Below are 12,107 nucleotides of genomic sequence, written 5' to 3'. Positions count from 1 at the left end.
GGGGGGTTGTGGAGGCTGGAGGAGGTTACAGAGATAGGGAGGGGCGAAGCCATGGAGGGGTTTGAAAACAATGATGAGAATTTTTTAATTGAGGCGTTGCGTAACTGGGAGCAATGTAGGTCAGCGAGCACAGGGGAGATGGGTGCACGGGACTTGGTGCGAGTTAGGACACGGGCAGCAGAGTTTTATCCTGATAAATATATGCTGCATCTTCTCTATTCAAATTTCAAGATTGTGCTCCCTGTGCCCAATTCCAAATCATCGGTATGTACCAAGAACAAAAACAGAACTGGCACTGACTCCTGGGATACACCTCTTACAACTCTTCTCCAGTATGAGCAACACCGTAATTCTTGTTTCCTCCCCATCAACCAACTTTCCTTTTGTGCAGATACATTTCCTCTTATACGATATACCTGAATTTTTCTAATAAGCCTCATGAGACACCTTATTAGGTGCCATCTGAAAATCTATATACACATCAACTGCATTCCCCATATCTATCCAACCAGTCACTTCTTCAAAGAAAGCTATCAAATTTGTTAAGCATGACTTGCCTTTAACAAATCCGTCTTGGCTGCCCTTGATTAACCCATGCATTTCTAAATACTCACAAACTGTATCTGGAACTATGGATTCAAAGAGCTTTCCCACAACTGATAGACTAACTAGTCTATCAGCCTTTACTACTTTCTTGACCGAAGGTGTAGCTCTCCGGTCCCACGGCACAATTTGCACATTTAAGGAAGATTGAATAAGTGCGGCTTGAGCCTCTGCTATCTCCTCTCTGACTTCCTTCAGCAGCCTAGGGTGCACACCAGGATCTTTTCCCTCACTCATTAAGTTCATACCTCTGTTCTTGCTGCTTAGATTCTGAAGTTTGGGGAACGGGACTGGCTTTTGGGGCCTCGGAGCCTTCCTGTACATTTCCTGCAGTAAGTCCAACTTCGGAGGTAGGTAAGGGTTCTTCCTCACTGCACAAGAGATTTAGACAATGGAGCTTTGTTAGTGAGGGAATTTCTCCTCCCCGATCACTTTTAAAAACCAAATGGTTACAAAATTCATAAAACATGGTTTTTACTTGGACTCTACTTTATCATCACATTGACCAACATGTCAGATGACCCGTTCTCAAGCCTCCAGCTATTAAAGCTACCAGGTGAAGCGTAGGAATGACTGGGGACGACTCTCTCCCAATTTCCTTCCCTCCTAGTAGAGAGGCACTGATCTTTATGGATACCTCCCCACAGTGACACTGCAACTTTGGACAGCTGAACCTGTTCTGGAGTTCAACACTTCATACTCCCAACTCCTCACCACACTGCCTCCCCAACAGCACGGCTTCCATTTGTAACTCCACTCATCTGAGTTTCACCTAGCTCCTTCAGCTAAAAGTGTGAATGCCCTCAGGCTGCAAATACATACTACAGACACTTGAGATGGTGCCAGAGTCATTAACAGCTTGGGACCCCAAACCCATCATGCCTTGGATGGGCTCCAATTAACATCTTGTGATCTGTGGATTTCAGTAACTCAAACCCAATGCCTGGCTTCCTGTGACACAGCTGGCCAAACATAACGTTTTTTTAATCAATACCTTGTGCGTGTTTTAGCTTCTGGACTGTTCACCTCAGAGGAACAGACAGCTTCTGGCGTAGAGCCATTGAGAACCGTCATGTTTTTCACCACATCTGCTTTTTCTGTGCCTGCGCGCGGTGTCGTACCCGTCTTCGAGTCGGCATCTGGCATCTTTTCGTCCTCTTCACTGCTCAGCGTGCCTGAAGTCTCTGCACAGCCAATGAAGAAATGGATTTTAATAAGGCTGGGACGTACCCTATGCACTTATATTTCCCCTACCATCCCATTTTCTCTTTGCCATCTTGAAAGCCGGGGTCAGGTCCCAGAAGCAATGGTTGCTCTCCAGTACCATTGCCAGTCAACCATCTTTATCTATGAGTTCAAACAGCACGTATTGACAGTGCTATTTGATCATGGAGTGCATTACAGCTAAACCTGATCCCATCCTCGCTGAGATTCCACAGACACACATTCTGGCAGGAGTGAGCGGATAGTGATCAAGAGCAGGGATCCTGGCTGATTTATTGCCTCCCTTGCCCAGGAAGTCTAGGGTAATCTTTAAAAACTCTACTATCACTCTAACCATTGAAATATAAAAGGTTCTGAGGGGGATTGGCAGGGTAGATCCCGAGAGGTTATTTCCCCTGGTTGGAGTCTAGAACTAGGGGCATAGTCTCAGGATAAGGGGTCGGCCTTTTAAGACTGAGATGAGGAGTAATTTCTTCACTCAGAGGGTTGTGAATCTTTGGAATTCTCTGCCCCAGAGGGCTGTGGATGTTCAGTCGTTGGGTATATTCAAGCCTGAAAGCGATAGATTTTTGGATATTAATGGGATCAAGGGATATGGGGATCGGGCGGGAAAGTGGAGTTGAGGTTGAAGATCAGCCATGATCTTGTTGGATGGCGGAACAGGCTCGAGGGGCCTACTCCTGTTCCTAATTCTTATGTCTTACGTCTAACCAAGATTATCTAACTGAGCACAGACTGGGCATCAAACTTGGGCCTTCCTGGGCTTTATGGCCAAGCTACTGCTTCTACCTTCTGAGCCAACAAGCAAAATCTGTTTTTAAACTAGTCAGAATGATGAGTCCTGTTAGATTTCAAAGGAGCATGATCCTTTCCTTGTATAGTAGCATAGTGGTTAGCACTGTTGCCTCACAGCGCCAGGGACCCGGGTTCGAATCCGGCCTCGGGTGACTGTCTGTGTGGAGTTTGCACATTCTCCCCGTGTTTGCGTGGGTTTCCTCCGGGTGCTCCGGTTTCCTCCCACAGTCCAAAGATGTGCAGGTTAGGATGATTGGCTATGATAAAATTGACCCTTAGTGTTAGGGGGATTAAATACGTGGGGTTACGGGGATAGGGTGGGATATGTGTTGGTGTAGGGGTTACGGGGATCGGGTGGGATGTGTGTCGGTGCAGGCTCGATGGGCCGAAATGGCCTCTATCTGCACTGTGGGGTTTCTGTGATTCCCATGCCCCGGGGAACAATTATTCTAATTATTAGTATAGATTACATTCATAGTTATAAGGGTGTTCCTCCACCCAAAATTCACCCCATAGAACACTCCACAGTCATGGATTATGACAGATAGATACCAGATCGTTGCATCTGTACCAGCAGAAATGTAACTGGGCTGCAAAGGGGACAAGACATAAAACAAAATCATCGCTGACCCCATTAGCAGTCGTTCAGTCACGTAGTCATTTTTTAATTTTTTTTTTTTTAATAAAATGGAGAAACCCACAATGCCAAAGATTCGAAGAGACTGAGGTAAAGTGGGGTAGCGATAGCAAGCTCGGGTTTTTAAAAGCCTAAAGATTCTGGGAAAGAGGAGTGGAATTGAGACAACAGAAAATCCACTTAGGGCAAACAGCAACATTTGGCAAGGTTTTTGTACCTGTTCGCCCTTTCTGTACTCGGTTTGAACCTGATCCCAGAGGTGAAAGGTTGCAAATGATACCGTTCTCCAGAAATTCATTTTCTTCAAATTACAAAAACAGTAACAAAAAAACCTGTTCATAAAAGCGTCTGAAGAGCTGAACAGTTTGCAAAGACCCCACCGCCTTGGTGTGTTTCACCCATACGTGCAGCTCCCATCAACTGAAATGGCAGGAGAGGCGGACTTGGCTGCAGGTCTGTTGGGTGGCAACAGTGCCGTGAGTCAGAAGGCGAATCAGCTCAGTGTTTCGATTTGATTTCTACAGCGATCCAATTAAACTGCTGTGGAAGAAGGTGTGCGTGTGTTTTAATTGTATTACTTTTGCCGCCTCAAGGCAAAAGCTAGAAAATTGTGCCACTATTCGTAGTTTCAAAATAAGGTATTGCGGCTTGTAGCTACATAAGCTTGTGCCCAAATATCACTTCAGGTTTGGGTGGAGCTTTGCATCCAGTTCTTGACTTATTATGCCCTAGCCTTTCTATTGCCCTTTTAAAAAATTTTATTTATCCATGTGCTGTATATGTGCAAGATTTGAATACATGTCCAAACCCGCGACCTCTTCCACCTAGAAGGACAAGGGCAGCAGGTGCATGGGAACACCACCACCTCCAAGTTCCCCTCCAAGTCACACACCATCCTGACTTGGAAATATATCACCGTTCCTTCATCGTCACTGGGTCAAAATCCTGGAACTCCCTCCCTAACAGCACTGTGGGAGCACCTTCACCACACGGACTGCAGCGGTTCAAGAAGGCGGTTCACCACCATCTTCTCCAGGGCAATTAGGGATGGGCAATAAATGCTGGCCTTGCCAGCGACACCCACATCCCATGAACGAATGAAAAAAAAGAATTCTCTCGAACTCCCAGCTAAGATGCGTGAGAAAAGCTTACCGGATGTGTGATCACTCTCTCACCAGTATCCTCCAATCGCTTTCTGTTTTGAGAATGAACAGGCATCACTTTGAATTGAGAGTTTCTATAATACAGAAGGCAGCTGGGACCTCTAGCAATCAAGGGCTGGGGTTTAAAAGCCCGTTAATTGCAGGAAGCATGGCAATACGGGAGTTGCACAGTTTTGAAGAGCTGCGAAAGAATGAGAGAGTAGGGTGTGGTGCGGTGAGTGTTGATGTCAACGCCGAGATTGGAAAGAGGATAAAAAGTATGGAGGACAGCACAGCTACAGCCTACAACAGCAGCTACAAAAGTACTTCACTGGCTGTAAAGCGCTTTGGGACGTCCGGAGGTCTTGAAAGGCGCTCTATAAATGCAAGTTCTTTCTTTCTTGGAAAGAGAATAAAGCTCGGAGGAGCACTGACGAGCAGTACTGATGGAGAGAAAGAAAGAAAGAAAGAGAAGGTAAAAAGAACACGAGATTGCGGTGGAGTAGATTTTTGTTAAGGGATATGGGGCAAAGGAATTAGGTCAAAGATCAGCCGTGATCTCATTGAATAGTGGAACAGGCTCGAGGGGCTAAATGGCCTACTCCTGTTCCTAGGTGTGAGGATGGAGTGGAATCATGCCAGAATAAACCTTCTTTATAGGTCCTATTTGGGAGTACGAGAGAAGTGCTGGAAGAGTCTCCATGGAGATGGGTGCAGTATTCAAATCTTGTACATATACCTACATGTCTACATTTTTATTAAAAAAAGGTGAATAGGCTAAGGATAATGAGACACAAACTGCTCCATCCAAACCTGAAGTATTATTTACATATTTGGGCACAAGCGGTGTAACTATTTGCAGCAGTACCTTATTCAAAACAATAATTAGTGCTGCATTTTTCTAGCATTTGTCTTGAGGCAGCAAAATTAAAACGCAATTAAAGTACTAAAACCATGCCATTTTCGCCACACTCGCACTCAGCTGCTCCCACGGCAGTTTAAAGCGATCAGTGCAGAAATCAAATATTAACACTGAAGTGATTCACCTTCTGACTTTGGCACAGAAACAGCCACAGATGTGCAGCCGAGGATAATTACAGTTCAGCTGGAGGAATGAAAGAATGTGCCGCAGCAGACTTGGTAACACAAACGTGTTTGCATAAGAAAGCAGAATAAAACTGCACTAACCGGGGTAACGGGGTTAAATTCCTGGACAGGTGGCATAGACAAAGCTTTTATTCCCTTGAGTATAGAAGATCAAAGGGGGATCTAAGTGAGGTGTTTAAGGTGATTCAAGGAGTTGGTGGGGTAAGAGGGAAACTATTTCCAATGGATGAACCTTAAAATGAGAGCTCGGCCGTTCAGGGGCGATGTCAAGAAGCACTTCTTTACACAAAGGGTAGCGGAAATCTGGAACTCTCGCCCCAAAAAAGCTGTTGAGGCTGGGGCGGGGGGGCAATTGAAATTTTCAAAACTGAGATTGATAAGACTTTTGTTAGGCAAGGGTATTAAGGGTTATGGAACCAAGGCGGGTAGATGGAGTTAAGATGCAGATCAGCCACGATCTCACTGAATGGCGGAACAGGCTCAGGGGGCTACTCCTGTTCCTATTCCTATCCAACTTCCCTCACATCCCAATGAACAGCATGCCCGCACGGTGTGCTGCTGTCCACGTTTGTTATCCTGTGTGGAACATGACCAAATGGGAAGAGGTGTGCGCTCCACTGGAATCCTACGTACAATGGGACCTAATGGGAAGAGGTGCGTGTTCCACTGGAATTCTATATAATGGTTGGGAAAAGGGTCCAATTTGGTTCACAAGGATTCCAGGCTAGTCTGTAATCTTGAACCATGCAGCATTGAAGATCTCTACACAATACTCACTTGCTTCGACTGATGTTTTGCTGTGTCCATCACCACGACTCTGGAGCTCATCCGCTGGAGCAGAATTTGTTTCCATGGATACAGGAGAGTTTGTTCGCAAGCGTCCAGAGGGGCTGAAAGGAATTGCAGGCCAATTAACTGAAGCTTGGATGGGCACGACTGTTGCCACTTCTCCCCCAAATTCCTTTCGAGGCTCCCCCAATTGTGGCTTTATTCAGGTGGAAGGATGGACAGACATTTTGTTTGACCCAGGGCTATCGAGGCCATGCCACAATCAGCTTAATGTTGGCATGGTCTCGGGCACCCTCTTTTATAAAAAAAAACTGGTAGGTGTCCACACACAATGTTCCCGTTAAGCTGCTCAGCCGGCTTTTGAATGGAAAAACCGCGCGTGCGTGGAAATTTGACTGGGCCACGCAGCCCGATAAAAGGGCCGTGCACCCAAAAAATATTTACAGGGAAAAGTGCCCACACACCCCGCCTTTAGGTAATTTTCTAGTCTCATCGTGCAAAAGTCCCAAACATTCCTTCCCCCCCCCCCCCCACCACCCCTATTTTCCTCCCTCCTCACCGGAAGACAGACTCGTGCTGGGCAACAGGTCCATAGCTGGAGGGAAACCCTCCAGTCACCTCACCCAATTCTATACGTGCAAATCCAGACAGTGACTGCAGGGAAGCTATTCGACCGTGGAGAGCATAGTAGCTGACCCTATCCCATTCTCAACTATCCCCCCACACAAACGCACTTTCCAGGAGAGGTTAGTGAACAGTGATCAGGATCGAGCACCCTGATTTAACTATTCCCCTTCCTAGCTCTGGAGCACAGAAGCCTGTCGCAGCTCTACAAGTGGTCTTTCTCCCCGGCCCATTCTATTAAACATAGAATTCCATGGGTTATTTACTGCTAAAGCATTTTCAAAGTCCACCGTCCCTAATTTGACTCATCAACATCTGCTAACTAATCATTTTCTTTGAGTCTGTCCAACTTACACAGTGCTCCAACAACCCCATCAGTGCATATTGCAATCAGTATCCTGCTCTTAAATTGTGCTGTTTTGCCAATGACACTCGTGCTGGTTGCAAGGTGTGTATAAGACTGAGCCAGGGTCGATCTGCTCCTCCAGTTTCCCCTCCCTCCCCACAGCGACACGCCCGAGACGGAATACAAGTCCCGTTAACAACTTGCATTTATATAGCGCCTCTAACGTAGTAAAAGGTCCCACAGCGCTTCACAGCAGTGTACTCAGACAAAAATTAACAGTGAACCAAAGAAGGACAAATTAGGACAGGTATAAGCAGTTTTAGGGTGGAGAGGAGGGAAGGCACGGCCGCCAATGGTGGAGCATAGGAAGCGTGGGATGCACAAGAGGCCAGAGTTGGAGGAATGTAGCGTTCTCAGTGGGTTGTAGGGCTGCAAGAAGTTCCAGAGATAGGATGGGGCAAGGCCATGCAAGGATTTGAATACGAGGAGGAGAACTTTTAAAATCAGAATGTTAATGGACCGGGAGCCAATGTAGGGCAGTGAGCACAGGGGTGACGGGTGACCGGGACGGTGCAAGTTCGGATACGGGCAGCAGAGTTTTGGATGAGCTCATGTTTATGAAGGGTGGAAGATAGCAGGCCGCACAGGAGAGCATTGGAGTATTCGAGTCTGGAGGCAGCAAAAGTACGAATGTGGGTTTCAGCAGCAGATGGGTCCAGGCAGGGGCGGAGACAGGAGATGGAAGTAGGCAGTCTTGGTGATGGAGAGGGTTGGAAGCTCAGCTCAATTACTCTGCATTGTGCAATGCACTGCACCATCTCACCATTCATCAGGAAAATGTTCCTTTCCAGGCGCTCAACCAAAGGCTTAGGGCATAAAGACACTGACTGGGTACAGCTCTGAGACTTACAGACTACAAGGCTGGGTTAGATCTCCAGTCTGTGCAGAGTGTGCTGATCTTAGCAGTTGATGGGATGAGAGAGTCAACTGGTGTGCGCAGTCTTTACCCAGTTGGAAAGTGCCTGTGTAGACATCCCGGGGGGGGGGGGGGGGGAAAGAGGATTTGGCGATGCTGTGATGCCCTCCACAGTCAATCAGCCCAAGGATACGATCTAGGCTCACATATAAAGAACAACCACTTGGCACCAGCGTTACTGTGCCTCAGCATGAGTCAGTCCCTTCGAGAAGGGAAAACAATTGAAACAACAATATTTTCTTATTCTTCTTGTGCTGCTTACCCTGCCTGGGAGGCAAAGCTGGCAAATACTGCCCATCCTTCTATCGGAGGAGGCGACGTCGCAGGTTCTGTGCTGTCCCATGCGCTAAATCCAGCATCTGCAGTACTTGGGCCGTCACTTGTGTTTGTTATCGGTAGGCTATCAAAGTTCGCCGTCCAACCGGCTTCTGAAGAGCAAATTAACACTTCAATAGCAACAGATCTACATTACACACTAATTAAAAGCAGTGTCTAACTGAACCAGCAGGTCCCACGCTCAATCCCTCGTCTCTGCCGAGTTAACTGCAGCAGTAGCAAGGGTAGTATAACTGCCTCGAGCACGCTCTATGGGAGCCCATAATCCTAGAATGGCCTCATAGAATATGTGAATGTCCGTATAATAGCTTTATAAAATGAATGCATGAATACACATCTATATGTATAATAGCTTCATGAAATATATGCACGACTGTACACCCATATGTCTAACAGTTTGAACTTTCCCAAGAACCAATTTGATTTTTTTTTTTTTTTTTTTTTTTTTTAAAAGCACACTTATAGAATGTGTATGCGCATGTGCATCAGGTGATGGCAGTATTGGGCTTAGTTGTGGCTTAAGTAAAATGTCTCTTCCGACAATGCAACACTCTCTCTGAACTGCATGAAGCGTCAGCTTAGATGATGTGCCTGAAATGAACCTTCTGACCTCAGAGTGCTATCGACTGAGCTAAGCTAACATTGTGGAGGGTGATTTACTCTGCATCTCAACAGTCTATACCTAGCCTGGGAGCTTTTGAAGCAAAAACTAGGTCCCCAAGATGAAAGAGTACCACTCACCAGCATCAAGTCTCTCTCACTCACTTCGCTACTTAAATCGACATATAATACAAGGAGACCACAATCAGTACGAATCTGCAAATCACAATGGCTTCCTCGCACCAGCTCTGTATTTCCACCACAAAGCCTCTGGTCGACAGGCACAGATGAGAACTTGTCACCTTGAACAATAGTCTGGCAAACTCCAATATAAAGGGAACTAAACCCCGCCATTCACTCACCTTTACTTGGATCTACCTCCATCTTCTCGTCTGCGGGCTTTATAGTGCTCGGTCCCCCTTCATCATCATCGTCCTCTTCAGAGTCTCTGCTTCCTTCACTGTCTGTACTGCCAGAGCTTCTGCAACGCACACACAAGAAATTAAGACATTGTGTTTGTGTGCGCAATTTGTTTTCTGTTTCAGGCTGTAATAATGGAGCGTTAATCGCTGATAAATGGGTAGTTTCTGCTGTCCAGATGGTTCAAACAGATGGCAAACGCTCGGCCCTGTGTGGAATGGAGCCATAGACCGGGAAGATCCCACGGTTGGTCTCTATCTGTGCCGAGCTGCGTGATCTCAGCTGTTGTGCAGTGCCCCTGTGCTGGGGGCTAGGAGGGAAAACAGCCAGGCTTCCAGTCACCGATCGATACCCAGTAACCTGGCTGGCCTCCCACGTTCTACCCTTCGTAAACTGGAGGTCGTCCAAAACTCGGCTGCCCGTGTCCTAACTCGCACCAAGTCGCATTCAACGATCATCCCTGTGCTCGCTGACCTACATCGGCTCCCGGTTCAGCAACGCCTCGATTTTAAAATTCTCATCCTTGTTTTCAAATCCCTCCTTGGTCTCGCCCCCTCCCTACCTCTAATCTCCACTACCCCCACCGCCCGAGATCTCTGCGCTCCTCCAATTCTGGCCTCTTGAGCATCCCTGATTTTAATCGCTCAACCACTGGCGGCCGTGCCTTCAGCTGCCTGGGCCCTAAGCTCTGGAATTCCCTGCCTGAACCTCTCCGCCTCTCTACCTCTTGTTCCTCCTTTAAGACGCTCCTTAAAACCTACCTCTTTGACCAAGCTTTTGGTCACCTGCCCCAATATCTCCTTACGTGGCTCGGTGTCAAATTTTGTTTAATGACACTCCTGTGAAGCGCCATCAGACATTTTACTGTGTTAAAGCGCTATATAAATGCAAGGTGGTGTTGTTGTTGCAACCATGCTAGAAAGTGGGTGCCAGTGAAGGTTGGGTGAGCATAGGGTCGGGCTTGGCCAAAACACACCCCCGCAGCAAAATAGATACTTGCTGTCGAAGCTCACACGTGGAGTTTAGTGAGTTTACCAAAAGGTTGTCGGAGCTTGCGGAACTGTACCAGGAGGAGGAGGGTAAGAAATCTCTCTCCGACAAACCCCACCCCGTACCTTGGCGCATGCGGTGCATCCGTTGCAAAACGCAGCTCCTTTTCTTGCCACACGTCATCCTCGTCGGAGCCTTTGTCATCATTGAACTTTCGTATTCGCTCCTTCCAACACTTCATCATCATCTGCCACAGGGAAAGTCATCGCAAGAATCCTCCTCAATCGCCTTCTCCCAGTGGCCGAAGAGCTCCTCCCAGAGTCGCAATGCGGATTCCGCCCACTAAGGGGCACAATGGACATGATCTTCACCGCACGTCAATTACAAGAGAAATGTAGGGAACAGCACCAACCGCCGTACATGGCCTTCTTTGATCTCAGAAAGGCCTTCTACACTATCAACCACGAGGGGTTATGGAGTGTCCTCCTCAAATTCGGCTGCCCTCAAAAGTTTGTCACCATCCTCCGCCTGCTTCACGACGACATGCAAGCCGTGATCCTGACCAATGGTTCCACCACAGGCCCAATTCACGTACGAACTGGGGTCAAGCAAGGCTGTGTCATCGCACCAACGCTCTTCTCGATCTTCCTTGCTGCAATGCTCCATCTCACCCTCAGTAAGCTCCCCACTGGAGTGGAGCTAATTTACAAAACAAACGGGAAACTGTTCAACCTTCATCGCCTCCAGTCCAGATCAAAGGGCGTCCCAGCCTCTGTCGTCGAATTACAGTATGCAGATGACGCTTGCATCTGCGCTCACTCGGAGGTCGAACTCCAAACCATCGTCAACACCTTCACCGAAGCGTACGAGATCATGGGCCTTACACTAAACATCCATAAGACAAAGGTCCTCTACCAACCTGCCCCCACCACACAGTGCTGCCCCCAGATTATCAAAATCCACAACAAGGCCTTGGACAACGTGGACCACTTTCCATACCTCGGGAGCCTACTGTCAACACCGCCTTCAGTGTGCTAGCGCAGCCTTCGGTCGCCTGAGGAAGAGAGTGTTTGAAGACCAGGACCTCAAACCCAGCACGAAGCTTATGGTCTACAGAGCAGCAGTGATACCCGCCCTGCTGTATGCCTCAGAGACACGGACCATGTACACCAGGCACCTCAAAGCACGGGAGAGGTACCACCAATGCTGCCTCCACAAGATCCTGCAAATCCATTGGCAGGATAGGCGCACCAACGTCCGTGTTCTTGCTCAGGCCAACATCCCCAGCATCGAAACGTTGACCATGATCGATCAGCTCCGATGGACGGGTCACATCGTCCGCATGCCCGATACGAGACTCCCAAAACAAGCGCTCTACTCGGAGCTCCGACACGGCAAGAGAGCCCCAGATGGGCAGAGGAAATGCTTCAAGGACACTCTCAAAGCCTCCTTGAAAAAGTGTAACATCCCCACCGACACCTGGGAATCCCTGGCCCAAGGCCGCACAAAGTGGAGGAG

General features: G+C 47.8%; 1 protein-coding gene across 5 annotated transcripts in view; it reads right to left on the bottom strand.

The window, feature by feature from the left end:
- Positions 1-12,107, bottom strand: part of LOC147099493 (serine/threonine-protein phosphatase 6 regulatory subunit 3-like) — a 108,380-nt gene that overhangs the window by 22,392 nt on the left and 73,881 nt on the right. For 3 of the 5 annotated variants that reach the window (XM_085969678.1, XM_085969679.1, XM_085969680.1), the window contains exons 18-22: positions 9,542-9,660; positions 8,506-8,671; positions 6,286-6,398; positions 1,598-1,787; positions 852-974 (exon numbers count right to left, since the gene is read on the bottom strand). In XM_085969678.1, coding sequence (XP_085825804.1) covers positions 852-974; positions 1,598-1,787; positions 6,286-6,398; positions 8,506-8,671; positions 9,542-9,660 — 711 coding nt within the window. The remainder of the gene's footprint in view (positions 1-851; positions 975-1,597; positions 1,788-6,285; positions 6,399-8,505; positions 8,672-9,541; positions 9,661-12,107) is intronic. The other 2 variants (XM_085969681.1, XM_085969682.1) reach the window with 1 other exon arrangement.

This window comes from Somniosus microcephalus, chromosome 28, assembly GCF_052327205.1.
Source record: "Somniosus microcephalus isolate GS21.2 chromosome 28, FLI_Smic_1.0, whole genome shotgun sequence".
NCBI classification, from domain to species: domain Eukaryota; kingdom Metazoa; phylum Chordata; class Chondrichthyes; order Squaliformes; family Somniosidae; genus Somniosus; species Somniosus microcephalus.
This window is presented reverse-complemented; position numbering and strand designations above follow the sequence as displayed.